The sequence below is a fragment of the Amblyraja radiata genome, chromosome 5 (assembly GCF_010909765.2).
Source record: "Amblyraja radiata isolate CabotCenter1 chromosome 5, sAmbRad1.1.pri, whole genome shotgun sequence".
NCBI lineage: Eukaryota > Metazoa > Chordata > Chondrichthyes > Rajiformes > Rajidae > Amblyraja > Amblyraja radiata.
Window position 1 is genome coordinate 54,182,975 of NC_045960.1, and position 24,000 is coordinate 54,206,974.

The window sequence follows — 24,000 nt, forward strand, 5'->3', positions numbered from 1 at the left end:
CTCAGAACTGAATTCATGTTTGTCTTTGTGAAGCAGGTAAGGACTTTGTTTTGGGTATCTTGAGCAACATCCTTCATTTAAGGCTAGGTTGCCCTCTAGACCCAGCAGTTTCTTTGCCATGTATACTAGGTCAAAAGTTTCAGCAGTAACGTCAAACTTGCATCAGATGTCAAGTATGCACTTGATGATGACTGACATCATCGCAAGGTGTCTAGCATGATGTTATACATGTGCATGTATGTAATCAAGAATAGCAATATGCATGGGAGCAATATACCATAGATCCAACAGTTTTTATCCACGAGTAGTTGCTCTACTCAACAGCCAAAAATCTGTAGCCTCCCTTTGATCTGGTATCTTGTTGGTTCACATGCTTGATCAACGGTGTTTTATCATTAATGTTTTATTATTATTAATGTTTAGTCTTTTCTGAGTCATTTGTAACTGTCACTGTTGTTAGTTGTGGGCGGAGCATCAAGGCAAATTCCTTGTATGTGAATACTTGGCCAATAAACTTACTTACTTACACCTCACTTCACTGACAGAACAACAATGCTGAGGAAGCCCTACACCATTTGGGACAAAGCAGTCCATTCGATTAGCAACCCGTCAACACTAAAAGTTCATTTCTTCCTTTCCAGGTGCACCAGGTCCTTCAGGACTGGCAATCATGATGTGTGTTGTCACTCTTTCATTCTGAATGGATCAAAACTACATTTCCTTGCACATCTTCCTGTTTGCCCTCAATGCAGAGCACCTTCAGCAAATACAGCAACAGAAATATTACACTATTGTCAGTTACAGAAAATGTCATTTCTAGCTTTGGTCAAGATGGATGTTTGCAACATAAGATTAACTTTTCAGTTTAGTTATTATAACATTAAAACTTGAATAGAGAAAAGATTAGTTTTCATGAATGTCATAAGTCAAATTGTTTGGCACTTGCAACAAGTAATTAAAATACTCTAAAGATAGACACAAAATGCTGGAGTAACTTAGCGGGTCATGCAGCATCTCTATAGAAAAGGTATAGGTGGCATTTCGGGTCGAGATACTTCTAAAGAAGGATCTTAACCCAAAACGCTACAGATTCCTTTTCTCCAGAGATGCTGGCTGACCCGCTGAGTTACTCCAGCATTTTGTGTCTATCATTGGTGTAAACCAGCATCTGCAGTTCCTTCCTACCCAAAAATACTCTAGCTGGATTAATGCAGTTTCTACTAGGTTCTGACTTTTGGTTGAGTCATACAACTGGGGGTCATTCTGCCCGTTCAGGTGGATGAAAAATATGCCAATGGTATAACGTTTTTGAAAAAACCTCAGTTCTGCTGTTTTGGTGTTGATCAACATCATTCTTAGCCAATGCCAGCAGATAAATAGAAACCAAGTTATTTAATGCAGTGATAGTTATCAAAACATGGCATGTGTATAATGAGTATTGAATTTGGCTTGAGGCAGTGATTGTACTTCAGAAAATACTCAGTGGTTGTCTAGTCCTATATGAGATGAGAAAAACATTTTTCACGCAGAGAGTGGTGAATCTCTGGAACTCTCTGCCACAGAAGGTAGTTGAGGCCAGTTCATTGGCTATATTTAAGAGGGAGTTAGATGTGGCCCTTTTGGCTAGAGGGATCAGGGGGTATGGAGAGAAGGCAGGTACGGGAGACTGAGTTGGATGATCAGCCATGATCATATTGAATGGTGGTGCAGGCTCGAAGGGCCGAATAGCCTACTCCTGCACCTATTTTCTATGTTTCTATATACTATGACTATGACATGCATTTTAAAACATTTTTAGTTGATAATTTTCTAGTCAAGGCACACTTTGACTAGACATATAGTCTACTTCAGAGTTCATTTATATTTGATAAACAATGGATTGGATAACTGAGAATTGCCTTAAGTCAACAGGCAGAGTGAGCAGCAGGGTTACTCCAGTTACTGGAGTTCGTGCTTTGCTGGCTGAGTCTGAAACATTGGGGGCTGATACACCCAGTGAGAAGATGAGAAAGGTGGTCTCACTGGGGAAGGGATGAGGAGCTCAGGTCAGGCAGATTGCTGGGACCCCTTAAATCCAGACTAGATTCTCTTCAATATTGATTTAAATTTAAGGTTGATTTAAGGTCCTGGGCACCTTCACCAAAGGCTAGAAGGCACTAGCTTTTTCTAGTTTCCAGCTCTCCAGAGTAGTCTACAGTTGAGTTCTTATATTGACATATTCCTGCTGGCCACAGGAAAAATTGTCCACAGTAAAATATTCCCCTGTTCTATTCAGCATGCAAACTGCAGCTGCATGAGGGCTGAAGTCCACAATCTTACTGCTATTATTGGAATAGTGCAAACCTGCTCGTCATGTTCATGTCATATAACATGTACCTGTATTCTCCGGTTTTGACCATTCTTCAGAAACATTTCAGTGGATAAGTTAATGAGATATCATCTGTAATCCTATTTATCATACTACATTGTTTCTCAAAGATTCATACATTTTGGTAAGGTGCATTTCCGAAGTAAATTTTAATATATTTTCATAATTTTGGTTTTCAAAGGAGAAAATAAATCTCGACCATCTATTGTTTTATATAACCCAAAATGTCACCTATCCATGTCATCCACAGATGCTGCCAGAGTTACTCCAGCAATCCTCCAGTGTTCTGTTGAAGATTCCAGCATCTGCAGTTCCTTGTATCTCTATTGTTTTATATGCCTTGAACCGATCCCCAATTTTATTTTTATATAAATACTGAGCTTATGTAATACTTACATCTCGGGCTGAAGTTGTGCGAGTCCATAAACGTGATGGAAAGGGGCTCATCGGCATGAAGCGTGCTTTGATCAGCATAACTCCTGTCCATTGCATTCACCATATGAGTCATCTCTTGCCGAGCATTTCCTACTGCATCCTTGCGCTTCTTCGCAAGCTTACTGTAATCAGCAAAAGACATGTCATCAAATTGTTCAAGTTATCAGCACACATGCGTTTAGGATTATCAACAGGCATTCTTTGTTTAATGTCCATAAATAGTTTTCCCATCTTTTACAAAGACTGCTTCGAACGACAAACGCCCGAAAAAACTCACTCCCGCGCTGCTTTATAACATTAGGGCCCATTCATTGCTGATAATTGATAAAACAATTCTTTACAAAACAATCTTTTAAACTTAATTTGAAAATAAATGGTCAATGTTGAGAGCAAATAATATAATTATTGTAAATCCATAGCTCCAGGAATACATAAAGAATTACCAAAGCAACAGCAAACTACTTAGCCAATCGAGCTTGTTCTACCATTCAATCAGACCACATTTCAAATGTGCCGCAACACCTAACATACATTGCATTTTTAAAGATAAACTATTGTAGTATTTTTCCCCACTCTTGATAGGAATATGGGAAAAAAATTACTTTTCACAAATGCCAGAACAGAATTTAGTTTTAATAATTTAGTTTGTGTTGTGCTTCTGGGGAATTTTTAGAATACGATGTACTGTGGTGAAATGTCATCTTAGTTTTATTTTAGAAGTTGAAGATCTTTAACTTTGAAACTGTGAAGAATGGAATAAGCAGTTCCGTCTAATGCGTTTGCATTTCAACTCAATTTGCTTCCAATGTAATAAAATGTAAAGCTTCAATAAATCATTTTAAATGAAGTTTAATGCTATTTTTTGTGATTGTGGACTACCAATGATCCATCTTCACTCTTAGCAAAAAAAATGCTGACTATAATTTCTGCACATACAGTCAATTTACAACACTGGTTTTGATTTTATTTTTCATTTAATTTTTATTAGGTATGAGGAGTAGGAAGTTCTACTTTGACTCCAGATGATGTCTGACTGTGCCCAACACTGATCTGATTAATGGTGCGAGATATTTGATTACAGAATGATAAATGCGTATTTATAAACAAGTTAACTCCCTTGGATAAGATGAGCCTGCTGCGTTAATATACAGATAACATTATTAACATGAATTGATAAGATTATTTCAGACAATGATAGGGCCCTATATTAATTATTTTGCAATTGTTAATTATTTTACAATTGTTAATAGATTATATTTCTTCAATTCTTAAAAAAATGATAAGTTGCTTTTGTAAATATGTATCTGCAACTCATGTGTCATAACCAAGGTACTAAAATGCTGCTAACTGCATATATACTATAAATAGTTATGGTTCAATAAATATACATTCCCCAGAATAAACATGAATTGCAGTTCTCAAACATTATAATTTTGTTTGTTTAAGATGGAACTGCAGATGCTGGAAAATCAAAGGTAGACAGAAATTCTGGAGAAACTCAGCGGGCGAGGCAGCATCTATAGAGTGAAGGAAATAGGCGACGTTTCGGGTCGAGACCCTTCTACAGTCTAAAGAAGGGTCTCGACCCGAAACGTCGCCTATTACCTTTGCTCCATAGATGCTGCCTGTCCCGCTGAGTTTCTCCAGCATATTTGTCCACCGTATCATTTTGTTTTGTACTTTATGTTTAGCATACACTAGTTGTCAAGGGTAAAAGGCCAAATTTATAAGCTTTGACAAAAATTCTGAAAATAATTCAGTATTATACTGTTTCAAATGAAAATTTATACCAGGCAACCTAAAACTGTTCAAACTCCTGACAGTCTCTCTGTATGATTTCAGAGAACATGTGGCATCTTTCAAGCCACTGCTATATTTCCAGCCGAGTACTTTCTATGCACCCTCTCATGATAAAAGAAAAGCAATTTAGAAACTATTTGATATCGAATAAACCACAGCCAGTTCTCATTATTTATCAAAGCAAAACTCATTTCAATGGAAAAATTGAAGCACATATACAAGCCAGTGGTGCAAGCATTCCAATGGTGAGGAATGGGGATGAAAATCATTTGATGCAATGACACTGTGCAACTAATCATGCTTTGCTGAATTCAACCTTACTTTATAACCAATTAATATTTTATATTATAGATTATTGCAACAAAGTGCACCTTATTTTTCACTATGCTCACCATTTAAAAAATTTTTAGGACAAGATGGCATCCCCAAAGCCCAATTATTTTTGGTCATCTTTAGATTTAGATTCTTTTAAGAAACAGCATTAACCTGGTTTTGCCATATTGAATAACTAGGTTTATGAGGCAAATGTTCTCTCTCATTAACCTGAAAACTGCATCCAATCCGTAAGTACATTAAAGTGGCGCTTTGAAAATAAGCACTATATTGTGGTGCATATTGTAAACATGGAGCATGTCATGACAATACTTGGAATCCTCGTTGCCTCTTTTAGATGCCATTAATCTGCAAAAGCAGCTTTTTGTACTTGGCTACAAGAGGCCTTTTACAATTTTATGTGCATAAAAAAATAATGCAGTTTATAGTTATAGTGCATCAACTAACTGCATTTAGGTGTTTCTTATACTATTGAGAATTAGATCCTACAAATATCAGATGCGTTGGATAATAACATTAAAATAAAATTTAAGCTTAGCTTCAATATTAATTTAATGCCTGACATTCATGTTAGAAAAGCATAGATTTATTACTAAATTAAGAACAGAAAAAACAAAAGCAGAGGTAGGCCAGTCAGCCCCTCATGCCAACTCTGCTACACAATGAGATCAGGGCTGTTATTTTACCTTTTGCTCCATTTCCCTGCGCTAGTCCCATTTTCTTTGATTCCCTGATATTTTTTACTTTATTTATTAAAATGTTCTGCGAATTTCAAGTTTTAAATTAAAACGACAAAGTCAATGTAAAAGGAGTTTTGTGTTTTAACTTTACCAGTGGATTCCTGGATTTGTAACAGGGTCATGTCAAAACTTATCATTTGCACCCATACCACCCTTTACCTTTAAAATAATAACTTGCTTCTCTTGTCTACTTACAGGTAATAAGAATAAGAATAGTAGCTCCTCCTGGCAAGCAAATCAGACAGTGAAGAAAAAATTATTGGTGAATAAAGTGTGGAATCAGTTATAATCAACAAAGCAAATGCTAGCTGGATTTAGATACTGATCATCTTCTGTTAGCATTTTCATGCAAAAATTAATTTTACATTCCATGCAATCATGTGCTGGCAAATAAAATAGAAATAATGTGTACAGAATGACAGTGAACAATTATGCTCCAGATGTTGTTCATTGAACAAAATAAGTGAATAATTAAAATTGATTGCACATTTCTTGCATGCACTGTACCATAAGTCAGAATTGTTCATTTTCTTAATATGTATTTGAAAATAATAACTTCCATTCTATTCAGGTATTTTGCACAGAAATATCAGGTCAATATAATAAACATTCCAGATATGCAATCAAAATTGTAACCACATCAATTTATTACAAATGATAAAAGGGCAATGTCAATGACCTGTGGATTAACTTGAAATCAATTGCTGACCAATGATTTTGATTTAAATTACATTTTCTAACCAAACAGCTATTCTTCTCCTTAATTAACCTGTCACCAGTTTTGATTAATAACATATCATTATAACCCAGCAAAAATGTACAAATTCCAATTTGCTATCCTGGAAATTTAACAATCTCTTATTTTCCTGTTGGTTTTACTAGTATATAAGTCTTTAATAAATTGCTTATTCAGTAAAGATGCAGTTTAGATTTCTTGCCAAAATATTTTGTTCCGACTCTAACCAAGAGTACTGATTATAGTTTTTTGTTGGTCTATTAACACTTGTAACACGTCAATATATTCAGTGCCTTGGTAGATTACATACAGTCAGCAGGAACTGTGTGCATAAACTCACATATTGTCAACTGCGGCACAAATGGTTTGAATAAATAATCAGATGCAATCGATTGTCCCATATCGTGAAAAGACGTGTGGGGACAACAAAGACTTTTAAATGGCTGAGGATATTTTTGGAATCATATTTCTTAAGGAAGTTGAAGCATGAATAGATTACAGGAATGCAGCAGATATTGTATGCATAGATTTCCAAGAGATGTTGATGAAGTGCTTCTTGAAACATTGAAAATAGAAAGGCACATATCAGTAAAGATAATACCACCAAGAGGAATGTCCAGTGGATAAATAGTAAATGTATTTTGAAGTAATAGATTGAGACTTCTTAATTGATGTTAGAGAACATTAATGAAAGCTCTGTGAAATTTATCACCAGGAGAAAGAATTATACCAAACCACAAAGCCCTTAAATGAGACCCTAGAGAATGCAGAACATGCATTACAAGCGTTTACAACCCAGATAGAAATGAAAAGTTGATATTTTCCAGTTATGTGCACAGTACTAGAATCAGGGATGAATCTGATGCCTCTTTGGCTTCATTAGCAATCTGATCAATAAAGGAGACCAGCTATAGTTAACATCCACTGTACAAGGACAGAGTATATGGAAACACTAAAAAATCAAGCTACAATATTGGATGGCGAGTAGGTACATGTGGTGAAGTGAAAGAGAGAAGGTAGAAAAAGAGAAATAGCTGTTGAGTTTCTTTAGAAGTTCCAGGTATTAATTCCAAGCAGTGGCAATAAAGGGTTTTTTTTCTGGTTGGCTGCCGGTGACTAGCAGAGTTGTGCAGGAGTCGGTGCTGGGACCGACCGCTACTCTTCACTTTGTATATTAATGATTTGGATAAGGGGACTGAAGGCTTTGTGGCTAAATTTGCAGATTATATGAAAATAGGTGGAGGGGCAGGTAGTGTAGAGAAAGCAGGGACTCTGCTGAAGGACTTGGACAGGTTGGGAGAGTGGGCAGAGAATTGTCAGATGGAATATAGTGTAGCAAAGTGTGGAGACATGCATTTTGGTAGTAGAAATAAAGACAGACTATTTTCTAAATGGGGAGAGAATCCAGAAATCGGAGGTGCAAGGGGACTTGGGAATGCTGGTGCAAGATTCCTAAAATGTTAATTTGCCAGTCGAAGAGGTAGTAAGGAAGGCAAATGCAATTATAGCATTTATTTCAAGAGGGCTAGAATACAAAAAGAGTGATGTAATGCTGAGGTTTTATAAGGCACTGGTCAGGCCACATTTGGAGTATTGTGAGCAATTTTGGGCACCATATTTGAGGGGGGATGTGCTGGCCTGAGAGTGGGTCCAGAGGAGATTGGAGAGGATGTTTCCACTAGTGGGTGAGTCCAGGACTAAAGGTCATAGCCTCATAATTAAAGGATATTCCTTTAGGAAGGAGATGAGGAGGAATCTCTTTAATCAGAGGGTGTTGAATCCGTGGAATATTTGCCACAGAAGGATGTGGAGGCTAAGTCAATCGATATTTTTAAGGCGGAGATAGATAGATTCTTGATTAGTGTGGGTGCCTGGGGTTATGCAGAGAAGGCAGGAGAGTGGGGTTAGGAGGGAGAAATAGAGGGAGTAATTGAATGGCAGGGCAGACCTGATGGGCTGAATGGCATAATTCTGCTCCTCGCACTTATGACCTTATGACCATTGAGGTAACATGAGTTTGGAGAAAAAGTTTGCAAGATGTGGATTGGAAAGTATTATCTAAAAACAGTGCACCAAGGTTCATGGAGCAGATATCAGCTATGCAGTAACAGACTGGATCAGATTCAACTTATCTGATAGCAGATTATTTCAGTCTTTCAGAAGAAATATCCATGAAATTCATCAACACCCTGGGGAACAAGCAACATTTCTATGTGATCCGTGAGCAATAAGTAACATCTTCCTTATACAAGCTGTCAATTTCAATACCATGCCCAAAGTTTAGTTTAGAGATACAGCGCGGAAACAGGCCCTTCAGCCCACCAAGTCTGCACCGACCAGCGACCACTGCACACACTGGGGACAATTTACAATTTTACCAAGCCAATTATCCTTCAAACCTGTACGTTTTTGGAGTGTGAGAGGAAACCAGAGCACCTGGAGAAAACCCATGCAGGTCACGGGGAGAACATACAAACTCCATACAGACAGCATTCATAGTCAGGATGGAACCTGGGTCTCTGGCTCTGTAAGACAGCAACTCTAACGCTGCACCACCCATGCTGCCCTAGGTTATGAGATGCGAGGATGGTCTGTTGCCTCCCTGATGCCAGGGTTCAGGATGTCATGAGCCGAATTCCGAACATCCTCGAGAGAGAAGGTGAACAGCCGGCAGTAGTTGTGCACGTAGGCACAAATGACATCGGGAAGAAGAGGAAGGAGGTTCTCCAACATGACTTCAGAGAGTTGGGAAGAAGACTGAAATGCCAGACTTCTAGGGCGGTTATCTCTGGATTGCTTCCAGTACCTCATGCTAGTGAGAACAGGAACAGGGAGATAGGGGATCTGAATGTGTGGCTGAGGGGCTGGAGCAGGGAGCAAGGATTTAGATTTATAGACCACTGGGATCTCTTCTGGGGTAGGGGTGACCTGTACAAAAGGGACGGGTTACACCTTAATTGGAGGGGGACCGACATTCTGGCAGGCAGGTTTGCTAGGGCTACACGTGTGGGTTTAAACTAAATAGTGGGGGGGGGGGGGGGGGGGGGAGGGATTGACAAATTGGGGTATAAAGATGGAGTTGAAAGGGAAGTGGCTGCAGGAAAAATTACAAAAGTCCTCGAAATAAAGCGAAGGAAAGCTCGAGAATGTACAACAGAGTAAGGTCAGGGCCAATTGCGAGCGGTTCGAGGGGGGAAGTGAATACGGAGGTCAAAGTGCTGTATATGAATGCACGAAGTATAAGGAGTAGATCGGAGGTGTCAGTGTTGCAGTTGAATAAAGGGGACTATGGGGCCATGAGGGAGGAGCTGGCCAAAGTTGACTGGAAAGATACACTAGCAGGGATGACAGTGGAACAAAAATGGCAGGTGTTTCTAGGAATAATACAGAAGGTGCAGGATCAGTTCATTCCTCGGAGGAAGAAAGATTCCAAGGGGAGAAAGGGACGACGATGGCTGACGAGGGATGTCAGGGACAGTATAAAAATTAAAGCAAAGAAGTACATCGTAGCCAAGATGAGCGGGAAGCAAGAGGATTGGGTAATGTTTAAAGAACAACAGCAGACAACTAAAAAGACAATACGGGGAGAAACGATGAGGTACGAAGGTAAACTAGCCAAGAATATAAAGCAGGATAGTAAAAGCTTCTTTAGGTATGTGAAGAGGAAAAAATTAGTTAAGACCAAAGATGGACCCTTGAAGACCGAAAAAGGTGAATTTATTAAGGGGAGCAAGGAAATGGCAGATGAGTTGAACAGGTACTCTAGAAATCGTGGATGATAATTTCCCAATGTTCTATAGACTCAGGATCAGTTCCTGTGGATTGGAGGGTAGCTAATGATATCCCACTTTTTAAGAAAGGCGGGAGAGAGAAAACAGGGAATTATAGACCAGTTAGCCTGACATCGGTGGTGGGGAAGTTGTTGGAATCAATTATAAAAGATGAGATAGCCAAACATTTGGATAGCAGTAACAGGATCGGTCCGAGTCAGCATGGATTTACGAAGGGGAAATCATGCTTGACTGGAATTTTTTGAAGATGTAACTAGGAAAATGGACAAGGGAGAGCCAGTGGATATAGTGTACCTGGACTTTCAGAAAGCATTTGATAAGGTCCCACATAGGAGATTAGTGGGCAAAATTAGGGTGCATGGTATTGGGGGTAGAGTGCTGACATGGATAGAGAAGTGGTTGGCAGACAGGAAACAAAGAGTAGGGATTAACGGGTCCCTTTCACAATGGCAGGCAGTGACTAGTGGGGTACCGCAAGGCTCGGTGCTGGGTCCGCAGCTATTTACAATATACATCAATGATTTGGATGAAGGGATTCAAAGTATCATTAGCAAATTTGCAGATGACACAAAGCTGGGTGGCAGTGTGAACTGTGAGGAGGGTGCTATGAGAATGCAGGGTGACTTGGACAGGTTGGGGGAGTGGGCAGATACATGGCAGATGAAGTTTAATGCGGATAAATGTGAGGTTATCCACTTTGGTAGCAAAAACAGGAAGGCAAATTACTATCTAAATGGCGTCGTTGGGAAAAGGGGAAGTACAACGGGATCTGGAGGTCCTTGTACATCAGTCTATGAAAGTAAGCATGCAGGTACAGCAGGCAGTGAAGAAAGCGAATGGCATGTTGGCCTTTATAACAAGAGGAATCGAATATAGGGGCAAAGAGGTCCTTCTGCAGTTGTACAAAGCCCTAGTGAGACCACACCTGGAGTATTGTGTGCAGTTTTGGTCCCCTAATTTAAAGAAGGACATTCTTGCTATTGAGGGAGTGCAGCCTAGGTTTACAAGGTTAATTCCCGGGATGGCGGGACTGTCATATGCTGAGAGAATGGAGCAGCTGGGCTTGTACACTATGGAGTTTAGAAGGATGAGAGGGGATTGAAGCATATAAGATTGTTAAGGGCTTGGACACGCTAGAGGCAGGAAACATGTTCCCAATGTTGGGGGAGTCCAGAACCAGGGGCCGCAGTTTAAGAATAAGGAGGAAACACTTTTTCACACAGAGAGTGATGAGCCTGTGGAATTCTCTGCCTCGGAGGGCGGTGGAGGCAGGTTCTCTGGATACTTTCAAGAGAGAGCTAGATAAGGCTTAAAAATAGCGGAGTCAGGGGATATGGGGAGAAGGCAGGAACTGATTTGGGATGATCAGCCTTGATCACATTGAATGGCGGTGCTGGCTCGAAGGGCCGAATGGCCTACTCCTGCACTTATTGTCTATTGTTACCATGGATTTTTTTTGTTAAACCCACAAAAAATGACTGGACTGGTCTGGTGGGAGTAGTAGTAGTAGTAGTAGTGGTAGTAGCAGCAGCAGATGCAGATTCAATTGCTGAGTTAGAAAAGTATCCAGAAGTAAAGGGGTTTCAGCTCCATTGTAACAATGACCCTGGAACAGGACCAGCTATATTAATCTATACAGAAATGGCACAGACTCAATGTGCCAAACAACTTCCTTCTGTGGTGTAACTATTCTGATATTCTGAAATTTCTATCATAGATTTTGGAAATATTTTGATGTTAATTTCAGCAAGCTTCAGCCCATCTGAGAGAGCTGAGTGTATCACTCAGCTGCCTAAGAAAAATGTGCAACAGCGCTGGTTGGATGCTCACAACCAAGAAATTCGGAAGGAAGTCACAGCAGAGGCTGAATCATGATATTTTGATGATTATAAGCTGTAAATATAGGCAAGCACCTCAGAAAAAAGGCCTTGAAGCAACAATCTTGCAAAAGGGTACATTGACAGCATGCACAAGCAGATCCGACAGATACATTATGCAGAGACTAGGAAGTTGCTTGCAGTGACCTTTGGACCATAGAAGTTTCACCCCCTTAACTGTGGGAAAACTGTGAACGTGCATGGGGATCTTAATCCAATTAAGATCATTGTTAGTAATCCCCTCCACAGAGCACCAAAGAGAGTGCAGTAAAAAACATTCAGTGGACATAGGTATACAATAAAGGCTTGGTACCATCCAAACAAAGATGTGTGTAGCTGAAATGTTTAGCAGGGCTTCATCAAGGTCACAGAAAATGCCAAGAATAGAGTTTAACCGAATACAAGCTATATTTCTTTCTCTTCACCAGTGACGTAGGAAACTGAGGCTGCAGCAAGACAAGATGATGCAATACAATGAGTGACTCAGGCAGAATGAGACACATGGGAGGTCAAACTTGTCCTTAGACCATGCTGCAATGCGAGAGATGAACTCGACGCTCAAGGCATTCTGATCTTCAGAGGTAAAAGTGCAATTGTTTTCTCGTCTTCACTCCACACAAGTGGATGCGACAAATTGCTTCCGTTGTGAGAAATTGTGAGGAATAGCCGCTATGAATTCTAGATGAACGGGGAAATCATAGACCATTAGGAGAAAAACAAATCCTACAAATCTCCGGAAAGGATCCAACCTAGATTTATCACTATCAAGTGTTATCCAGTGGCTGGCAAATATGTCAGATCCATTTTGCATGGATGGAAAACGTATTTAACCCCTGTTAATTAATTTCAAATTTCTTGGACAAAAAACTTCTTGGAAAAAACTCAGTTTCAACAATGATTTGTAAGGGCAGCTTGCTGTTCCTCTGTTCTCTCTTTTGGTTAAAATTACATTTTTCGTCTAATCTCTAATTTCCAGGGCATATTCTACACACTATCTTAAATAAAGACATAATGCATGTCAGTCTTCTGAATTAATATCTCTGCTATTTTTTTCTTTGGATTTGTTTACATGTAATCCATTTGGGCACTGAGTTTCATTGAATTATTATTATTTTTTATTTTAAATGCTCAACTGATATCATCATCCAATGTCATGCCCACCTGATATATTATTTATATCCATCCCAACCCTTTATTACTGTTGTGTCTATCAAACTATTTATGTTCACGGATCATCTAATTTCATGATTTTGTATTACTTTCCTTATGGCTTTCTTGTTAACTTCTTTCTGAATATCTCCACATTTTATTTATCATGCACACCTCTGTTGTCTCTGTCCTGAATGCTACTCTCTTTCCATTCTCTCTCTTGTTTCTTTGGCTTTGTTCATCCATAGACTTTCATTGGTGCTGTTTTTGTTTCCTTTTAGAAAAATATAGTTTTCCCGCACTTTGTTCACAACATTTTAATTTTTCCCCATGGATATCTATATTGTTGTTTGTCAATATTGTTGCTACTCAAAATCAACATTTCTTTAATTTATTAATCCTGTTTTCATCACAGTTACATCCTTCTCTGTTCTAAGCCTGGTGTCTCTTTATTATCCAGATGTTACCCTTAAGTTAATTATCTTACCGTTATAGTTCATTTTCCATTGTTCGATCCAATAGTGAACTGACCATTATTGTGTTACATGGAATGTGGGATTATAAAGAGAGAAAGATGCTCTGTACACATTAAAATAACTCCATTCTCTCACTTATTCAATCGGTGTCTTTGGTTCATTTAATTGGGGTGCATGAAATCCCTGACTTATCCATTTAAAAAAATCCCTAATTTGTTTGCATCTTTTATCCTCCACCTCTCATTAGTGCAGATAAATTTAATAGTTTTTGATCCCTTGTCCATTGTCTTATTCTATGTGGATTCTATTTGGTATTTATTACTGGTAAATCCTATTTTGGTACTGCCATTGTTATTCCTAATAACTACTGCTACTCCACTTTTCAATTTTACCTGATGTAATTTATACCCTAAATGTGGCAATTCAAAGCAGCCCAAATGTCCATTCAAAAACGAGCGCTTGAGCACAACAGCTTCACATCTTCAGTGAAAGATAAGACCATTCAAAATCTAGATTAATTTAAATGCTTAAGTCAGATGAGTGTCAAGAGATAACTTAATCTGAACCACCCTAAAGTGAAATCGAGATAGAGGGGTCTTATCACAAATTACAGATTCTCAGGAATTTAGGACGTCCAGAATAAACAACATTAAGAAAAATGGTCTACCTGTGCTGCTCAGGTGAGATAGGGGCACATGACAACAAATTTAGAGGCAATGATATACAAGGATCTGCTGTCAATTTGTTTCTTTTCCTAGCAATAAAATTTTCATGAACTTTATTTAAATTGGTCTCAAATCTGTTATTGCTCCTGGACCTTTGGGAGAACCAATGAGTTTCCTCCTATAATGGAAGAGGAGGAGTGCCAAGAGCAGGTTGACAGACATGTCAGGCTACAGGGTGGCTGCCCTCTGCCCCTCTGCCAGCACGAGTCCTGCACTGACTGTGGTGAATGTCTTTTTTTGGAAGATGACTAATGTTTGTGGAGACTCCCGATCTTAAAAGGAACAGGGATAACAAAGCTGATAGCATGGTAAGATAACAACACTAAGTGATAAACGAATGGCTGCATATTTAAAGATGCACTGTGCTTATATTTAGGACTGAGATTTGTAGATTTTTGGACCAGAAGAGAATCAAGAGTAATAAAGATTGATAGGAGTTGAGGCCCAAGATCAGACCATTCTTCTAGAAAGCCTATGGATTATACCAGGTCCAGTTAGTTCTGATTAAGTGTAAAACTGCCTACTTTTCCAGTAATAGAACATTCCCAGGGAGTCTTGTTTACAAGCACTGGCTGTATGATAAGAGGAATTCCGACTGGATCAAATGGAAAAATAGCACTGAACATATCTGCAGCCCCGCACACCAACAAGTAAAGGGATTGCAGATTTTGTGTCCACTATATTTAATAATTCATTGGTGCTAATTCAAACTGGAGTCTGGGTGCCCATTCCTCCAAATCGTATTTCACGCACAGAATCCAGTGTTTGACTCTGGCCCTACATCTTATCCTTCAAACCTGCTCTATGTCAGGATACATTAACATAAATTGTTCAGTAACTTATAAGAATTCAACCTGTTTAACAAAAAAATGTAATCTTCCTGTTTTGCGACAATATTTAAAACATTTTTGTCCTCTTCATGACCTGGTCTGCTTTTACTTCAAGCCCACTTCAATTCCATCTCTCCTCATTCTTGTGACATTGTTCAGTACTTTGTAATCTGCACTAAGTAGCCATCTACATTCTGCCCCAAACCCTTCCTTTCTTACCAAACAGTACTCTATACCTTGCTACTACTAATTCTCTTCTTAGTCTCTAATGTTGCATACACCACTATCCAATATCCTTTAATTAGATTACATCTTACACAGTTATTCTCCAGTTGATGAGTCAAATCATAATCACTAATTGTTCCTTTCTTGTTAACCTTCAGAACAAATAACAAGGTAGCTACTTAATTCATCTAAAAATCCACATTTTAAAAGTGACTTCACTTGAAAAGTACTTCAGTGGGTGTAGTAGCTTTTCGACTTCATGAAAGGGAATGGAAAGGTGCCAGATAAAAGTCGTGTTTGATTTTTTTTTAACTCAGAATTTGTAGAAGTGTTTGGAGTTTCTAACTAGGCACCCATGATAGGTGACCATACCTACAGTAAGGGGCATCAGAAATTCAACAGAAATGAACGGTGGAAAAATTATACATCATGCATGCGTATACTCATCGCCAGGCACGCCACCGCTCCTGCAGCATGGAATCAAGCTCGTGTGGTATGGATAGCAAGCCAAGCCCAAATGTGAAACAAGGTGAAACATAATTCGGGATCAGATGTTTTTTACCAAATGTATTCGTTTTATGGTTAATATCTCAAGAAGTGGCCAAGAGGACATCCCTGGTCAATTGTCAATTACTCCCATTCTTCTAAAATAAGTAGTTAGGCTACATTAGCTAGTTCGTCATTATCCTTTGTGCTACACTGTGATTTTCCTATGTCTAATAATTAGAACTTATTTTTCATAGCAAGCCTTTTCAATGCATAATTACCCTTCAGGTATTTTATATTACTTTATTGCCCGATAGTTATTCAGTTACTAGTTAATCAACAGCGGCCATAATTTAAAAAAATGCTAACAATTTTGTACCTTCTCTTAACGACCATTACCACAACAAGGAGAAGTAGGATGAAAACCAGAATTCCGGCACTGATTCCAGCAATTTTCACCACCCGATCACTTTGCTTGATGCGATCAGGGATCACCTCAGGTTCTTCAGTTGTGGCTGCTAAATTAGACAGAAGCATTTGCATGAAAGCATGTAATTATTGTTGACAAAGAAATTATACTTAATTTCACTTCATAAATACACTTTGGAAATCCACGTACAGTGCATAAAATAGTTCATCCCGCAATATGAAATAATTTTACCGTGCTGACTTATATAAAGAGGGTTGAGATGATTTCCAACAAGTAAAGGAGATAAGAAGAAAACATGTCGGCATTGTTAAAAGTAAGCAATCCCGTTACAGAAAATTAAAATCACATCTTCTTCAAATTAAACTTACTTAGCTCAATTTCAGACGATAATGGGAGCTTACACAAAGGTGACACACTTAAAGATAAATTACCTTGCAAATATGTTTTTTTAAGTAACCCTCATTTATGCTCATCATCTGGATCAAATATCACACCTGGATTGCAAATCTAAGTTATTTGTCAAGTTGACGAATCATCTGTGCTTTTCAATGCTTTTTATTTTTGGTCAGAATAATTCATTGACTGCACTTCAATGACATTGTCAGAATAGACTATAATGTCGCTATTATGGGAAGTCATTTTATAAAGACAAGGTTTCCCAGTGGAATTGAATGTTTGGTCTGATCCCTTTAATAACTAACCACGACAAAACAGTAGCATTCGGTTAAAAATGAGGTATCCTGCATTCATTAGTCATCTCATTATCACTTGTTAGTACTTAATGAATCAGGACGATACTGCTACTTAATCATACACATGTAGTACACAATGAAACAAAAGCTGTACAAAAATAGAAAGTGAATGAAATTTACTGTGGGTGGGAAAATGTAATTTAAATCTCCATTCAATTAATTAAAAAATTAAATTGGCCATTATGGATGGCACCAATTTATCATTTGTTTGAGTAGAATGGTATTAATTACCCCAGCATTTCTGGAGATGTTGAATGCTCATTGTTTCATTGAATGAAATGCAACCATACTTAATTGCAAATATCGTTAATAGTCCTCACAGAAAAGTTTTCAAATCAAATTGTTCACATTCATTTTATAACAACAGAAGTTAATTTAATAATGCTTTACTCATGTAACACATTGGTGTTTTTTATCCCTCATTCTCTGTCCATTCACACAAATCATCGTTCTATTGCCAATCCAACTCTATCAACTTTGCCAACTTGAGCATACTACAATTCTTCCAACAAGGGAATAATAACTTTTACAGCTTGGTACATCTATTTTTGGATGTTGAATTTGCAGAAAATATTGTATCTAAATTAAAATTGCTTTCCTAATCACTTGATAGGTTTTGCAAACTCGATATTGGAGTAACCCTTTTGTTGGAGTGGGCTACTGTAATTACATTAATTCTTTGGAATGAATAATGTAATTTTTCAAAAATCATTTTCTTTAACAATTCAGCACACATCAGTCTTTTACAAAATTAATTTATGAATTTTAACATAGTAGGCAAAGCCAGTGATTATTGTCCAATCTAAATTCCCCTTTCAGATTTGTTGGTGAGGTACTCCAAACCACTGCAGTCTGCAGGATGAGGATGCTTCCATTTCTGCTCAGTACAGAATTTCTGGGATTCGATCCAATGACAAAGAAATTTCAAAGAAAGGGAAATAGTGGAGAAATTAAACAAATACTTGTTGTAATTGAAAACAACTAAAAGGTGCCAGAAATGCTAAAGAACTAAGAGTCCAACATGAAAAGAAGGAAATTACTATTACCATACGATTACTATACGATTGGTGAGACTCAAAGCCAATAACCCCAGAGGGCAGGCATGGTGGTGCAGCAGTAGAGTTGCTGCCATACAGCGAATGCAGCGCTGGAGACCCGGGTTTGATCCCGATTACGGGTGCTGTCTGTACAGAGCTTGTACGTTCTCCCCGTGAACGTACAAACGTACTGCATGGGTTTTCCCCGAGATCTTCGGTTTCCTCCCACATTCCAAAGCAAAATTGTAGTTTAATTGGCTGGGCAAATGTAAAAATTGTCCCTAGTGGGTGTAGGATGGTGTTGATGTGCGGGGATCACTGGTCGGCGCGGACCCGGTGGGCCAAAGGTCCCGTTTCTGCGCTGTATCTCTAAACTAAACTAAACTAAACTAAACCTGAGGCTGACATTCCATTGTTTTGAAAGAGGTGAGTACTGAGTTAACAGTGAGTACTGTCGGCCTAACATTTTTTTGTCAGGAAAATGCTTGAATCTATAGTCAAGAATGCAGTAGCGTGGGGGGGGGGCAATGTGGTGGGCGAACAAAAATGGCAGGGGGAGTATTTTTCCCAAATGTTGAATTTTAAAGGACCTGGTTGACTTAGTACACCCACCACTGAAAGCTACCAAACAGGTGCAGCAAGCAGTAAGGAAGGCAAATATTTTTGCTCTGGTATTTTATTTAATTCACATGTTTAATCGATAATGTTTTATTATTAATGTTTTATGTGTCATTCTTAATTGTCATTGTATGTCATGTTGTCACTTGCGAGCGGAGCACCAAGGCAAATTCCTTGTATGTGAACATACTTGGCCAATAAACTTATTCATTCATTCAAAATCATTTGTTTGATGAAGGATCTTGACCTGAAATGTTGCCTATCTATTTCCTTCCAATTCTAACCCACTGAGTTCCTCCACCATTTTGTTTTTTCCTCAAGGTAAATAATTTGTTAACTTACATTAAATTAAGTCACATAGGGCCTTGTTATGTTTGTACCAGCTCTGTGTACAAGCTTTGGTCTCCGGGCCTAGTAAAATAATCCACTGTTTGTAAAAGAATGTCACTGTACATTTGCACTTTGCACATGTGACAATAAAAGCACCATTGAACCATTGCTCATGTTTTAACAAAGATTCACCATACTGGGTCCTGACATGGCAGATTAGCTGTAGGTGGTGAGAGTGACTAAACTAGGCCTATATCTTTTAAAGAATTTAGAAAATGAATGTGCATTTATACATTTGGGTGTTATTGGCCATGAATCTGGGATGTGCAGTCAATGCACCCTTGCCTGGAGACTGCAGTATATTTTTGGAGGTGGCACACACTGCAGTCACAGTCCGACAATGTTAGACGGAGAGAGCCAGAAGGCAGATCACTTGCCACAGGAAATCAAGGATCTGAACCTGCTCTTTTTGCTGCAATATTTACGTGATTTGGGTTATTTCTCTTAAACAAAGGTATTAGAAAAATGTAATTAGAACAGGCTTATCGAATTCGGTCACAGATCAGCTCTGACCTCACTAGATGTCAGAACAGGTTTGAGGATCTAAATTTTGTATTCCTGTTTTTATTTCCATAATAGGATTCCATAACTATGGATTTCATAACTATATATAAAATGGCAAAAACCTTCCATAGGAATGATTTTATCCATACCACAATTCTCCATAAACAAACTTTTCATCAGTTGAATTACTGTAAATACCACTGACAACAGTTTATAAATATAATTCCTGTAGAGGGCAGCCAACCCTCTCCTCTTACTGTTAGACATTCTGCTTTACACAGCACAAGTCTACCAAAAGTGCTTCAGATAATGCAGAGCAAATCATTATCACATATAAAATAACTCTAAAATTACATTTGAAACTTTCTGAACGTTGTACTTCAGCAAAAGATTACTGCTTATAAAGGCGGCCATCACAAAGGGTAATCAATCACCTTCAACTGAACGTGAATGAAAAGCTTAACACAACAGAGCATGTAACTACCTTCTAATTTAATGTTAAATCCACCATGAATACTGATAAATAATTGTAAAAGGTAACTTTTCTCTTCAAACTTTTTCCTGACAGAGCAAATGTGTTCATCATTCTTTGTTTTCATTTCAGATTTTTGATAACTATATTTCCTTTTAATTAAATTCAACATTTTCTCTTGACCAAAAACAAAGTAATTGCTGGGAAGGAGAATTTTAATCTATTTGCTTTGGAAGTTTCACGGGAAAAGGTATTATACCTTTCCCGCATCACATAAAGTGTTGCTGAATTTCATTATGCAGTCAATGTCTCCAACGGAACCCAGCTCTGAAGAGAAGCAGTGGTCATGTTCACCTATTACAGCACCACAACTTTAAAACTAAAATGCACAAAATCCATTTTGTGATATAAACATTTGTAGCAAAGCCCTAAGCTGCACGTTGCTTAGCAGGAGCTTTGTTCCCAATATATTTCTTTTCAATGAAGCCATAAAACAAGTTTTCATTTACAGAGAAAAGGACACTGATTGCTCTGCAGTGATCATTAGAAGCTTTTATTACCAGATTATAATGTCTCATTGATTGAAATTCCATCTTCATGAATTCCATGTTTAAGGTTCTTTATCCTTTCACCAGAAGAACATGCATAAATTCCTTCCAATTTAATCATGAATAAAATTAGTTTTATTTACTAAAATAAATCACTGTTAATATTATGTTTCTCAGTGCAAGTTAGCCAGCTACTTAAAACAACAGGATGTTGTTTAGTGACAAAAGCACAGCCAAGACCTTGCCAAAGCTGCAAATGATTGCCCTCAGTGACTGTCATACACAACATTCTGTTTCTTCCTGTGTCCACCATTACCACCACTTTCATTAAACTAGATGTACACTTGTTTGAAACCAGTAGTTTCCACAAAATAAATAGGCATTAAACCTTTCAAACTTGACACAATGGTAACATGGTAATGACCGGATTGCAAATATGAAAGTAGACTTCAGTTACATATGCTAGAATGAGAGGTTAGTGGAAGCAGTTCTATCCACAAATACATTTTTTTAAATCACCAAGTTTTATCACAAAAATGCAACGGTAATATCTCTACTACCACCAGATGCCCTTTACTAATGCTCAGGCAAGACAGCTTTAAGGCTTGAGGATAGGCAATAAAATGCTATTTCTGGTGGATAAAGAGCTCATCACATTGCAATTCTCACAAATAAGAGTTTATGTTGCAAAATATACACAGAATAGATCCTCTTCTCGTCTAACAGACCTTTAAAATGAAGGCTAAACTTATGAGGCAAACACGAGGCTATGTACAACTAACATCTTTTCAGGTCACTGGGGTTTTTGTTCCATTCTCTCATTGTTTGATAGTTCTTTAATAGTTACTCAAAAGCAATGTTACCTTTATAATGATCAAATATTTATTTTAGGCAATCTAAGCGTTTTTTAGCAGCAAACAGTTTTACGCCTTATGGGCCTGTCCCACTTAGGTGGCTTTTTAGGCGACTGCAGGAGGCTATGCAGTAGCCACATGTTAGCGGGTGGTTTCATGGTCGTGAGGAGTTCCCGTATTCTGGGAACTAGTTGCGGCCTCATGGGGGGGGGGTGCTTGCGTGCGTGTGTGTGCTCTACTCTGACAGTCGTGGTTCCAATTACCATATTTTCAGGCGACTGCCGGCGACTGTTAAGTTGAAACAAATGTCAAGATACGCCTGAAAAATAGCCTAAATGGGACAGGCCCATTAGGAAGTGCAATCGTTCTGGGAGACTTTATTCAAAGCTCCAAGGACATTATGAACCTTTTTTAGATGGAAATGGATGTCATCGACAACTGATTCATCTCTTTTCCATGCTTATCACAACACAAAACAATTCCAGTGATCCTTTAGTAGGAGGTAGATATAGGTTGTGAGAGCAGATCAGGAACAAGGCATTGGACCAGAAAGAAAATACCAGGCAGGCTAATATTACCACTTGGCAATTGTACAAATGGGAAAACTCAATGCAAAAACGGGAAGAATTCCTAAGTGCAAGCTCCGGCCCACCATACCACATCTTCCTCCCCTATACTAGATCAATGCAAGATTGTTTTAAAAGGCACTCTCGCTCCCTCCAATCATTGTTTTCCTATTTTGATGGATAGGTTTATTCTCTTTTATCTAAAAGAAATCAACTCAGCTCAACTTTGAAATATGTTCCTCATGTTTATAGTCTCTTTTCAGAAGGATCAGTTGATACAACTGTCTACTCTGTAAAATTTGCTTCTTAGTTTACTAGTTTATTATTATCACGTGCCAAGGTACAGTGAAAAACTTTTATTTGCGTACTATCTAGTAAAAAAGACTATACATGAATGCAATCAAGCCGTCCACAGTACAGATTAAGGATACAACATTTAGTGTAAGATATAACATTGCATTCGTAATCCAATAGGGAAAATGTTTTCTTCAATTTTACAAATTATAATTTTTGTATTATGGTATGTTAATCCTGCACAGACAATCTTTGGAGTAGTGGCAGTGACAACTGGCAGTGCACCATTACTAAGAGTTAGTCATCATAAAACTGTAATAACATGTTGGTAAATATCTTTCCCTAAAATATATTTCTTCATTTTTGTAACAGCAGTCATTTGTGACTTTTCATAAACTACCAGATTTATAGATTTCACATTTTTAACATGTCGTGGCAGGATTTGAACTAATGATCTCCTAATTCATGTCACATCAATGTAACCACCATGGTTCTGCTAATATTCATCTTTAAATAATCATGGCCACATTTTGCTTATGTTTGCCTTTCTTAATATTAATACATTTATAATGTTCTCTATTTATGGCTCTTAATCTTTTTTTCATACACGTGACATGATTAGATCTCAAATGGCAAGTGGAACTTGGAGACTCATTTTAAAGCTCGGGACAGGACAAAATTCTTCCAACTCCTGGAATATCTTTCCATGGAGTTTTCATGTATGGATGAATGACCATGAATGAGGAAGCTGACTGGAGTCTAAAGGAGGAAGGGGTAGTGGTAACTTTACATTCAATATTTGTTGAACTAAACTCAGTTTGTCCAAGATGGGCTTACCAAATTTAAATGACCTTTTTCCTTCACAAGTCCCAGTATCAAATGAAACCGAGGTAAGTTCCATTAACAAAAGTACTCCCTTTTGGGGAAATCAAACTGTTGTTGGAAATAATTCAAGAAAACACAAAAAGTGTGGTGAAGATGGCATTTGGCACGCTTGCCTTCATCAGGAAGGGTACTGAATCCAAATATTGGTAAATCATGATGCAGCTGTGCAAGTCATTGCTGAGACCCACACTTACAGTACTGTGTACAGTTCTGGTTGCCCAGCTATAGAATGAAGTCATTTTGTTGGGAAGGGTGCAGAAGAAATTCACCGGTTGTTATCTGAATTTGTAAGCTTGTCAAAGGGAGGTGTTGAATGGGTTGGGACAATGCAGGGGGCTGAGATTTAAGAGTGGGCTAATGGGCAGCTTTATTCACTCTGAGGTAATATGTATCTAGAATGAGCTGCCAGAGGAAGCAATAGAAACCACATTTTGAAGAGGTTTGGACAGATAGGACATTTGCAGGTTTAAAAGCCAACTGCAGGCAAATGGGACTAGCCCAGTATGCCAACTTGGTTGTCATGACCAAAGCTCTGTTTCTGTGCTCTACAGCTCCACGACTACATAACCTTTGACAGCTCCGTGGGGCAACAAACAGTATTGATTGGATATGCATTTCCTCCTTCTTGCACCTTGCTGACTCCTTACTATCGAAAGCTAAACTTAAAAAAAAAGAACAA

At 38.2% G+C, this 24,000-nt stretch overlaps 1 protein-coding gene across 11 annotated transcripts in view; it reads right to left on the reverse strand.

The window, feature by feature from the left end:
- The window catches only part of ptprk (protein tyrosine phosphatase receptor type K), a 575,861-nt gene that overhangs the window by 76,501 nt on the left and 475,360 nt on the right, over positions 1-24,000 (reverse strand). For 7 of the 11 annotated variants that reach the window (XM_033021238.1, XM_033021235.1, XM_033021231.1 and 4 more), the window contains exons 14-16: positions 16,351-16,489; positions 5,872-5,901; positions 2,765-2,925 (exon numbers count right to left, since the gene is read on the reverse strand). In XM_033021238.1, the coding sequence (XP_032877129.1) occupies positions 2,765-2,925; positions 5,872-5,901; positions 16,351-16,489 (330 nt within the window). The remainder of the gene's footprint in view (positions 1-2,764; positions 2,926-5,871; positions 5,902-16,350; positions 16,490-24,000) is intronic. The other 4 variants (XM_033021236.1, XM_033021234.1, XM_033021241.1 and 1 more) reach the window with 1 other exon arrangement.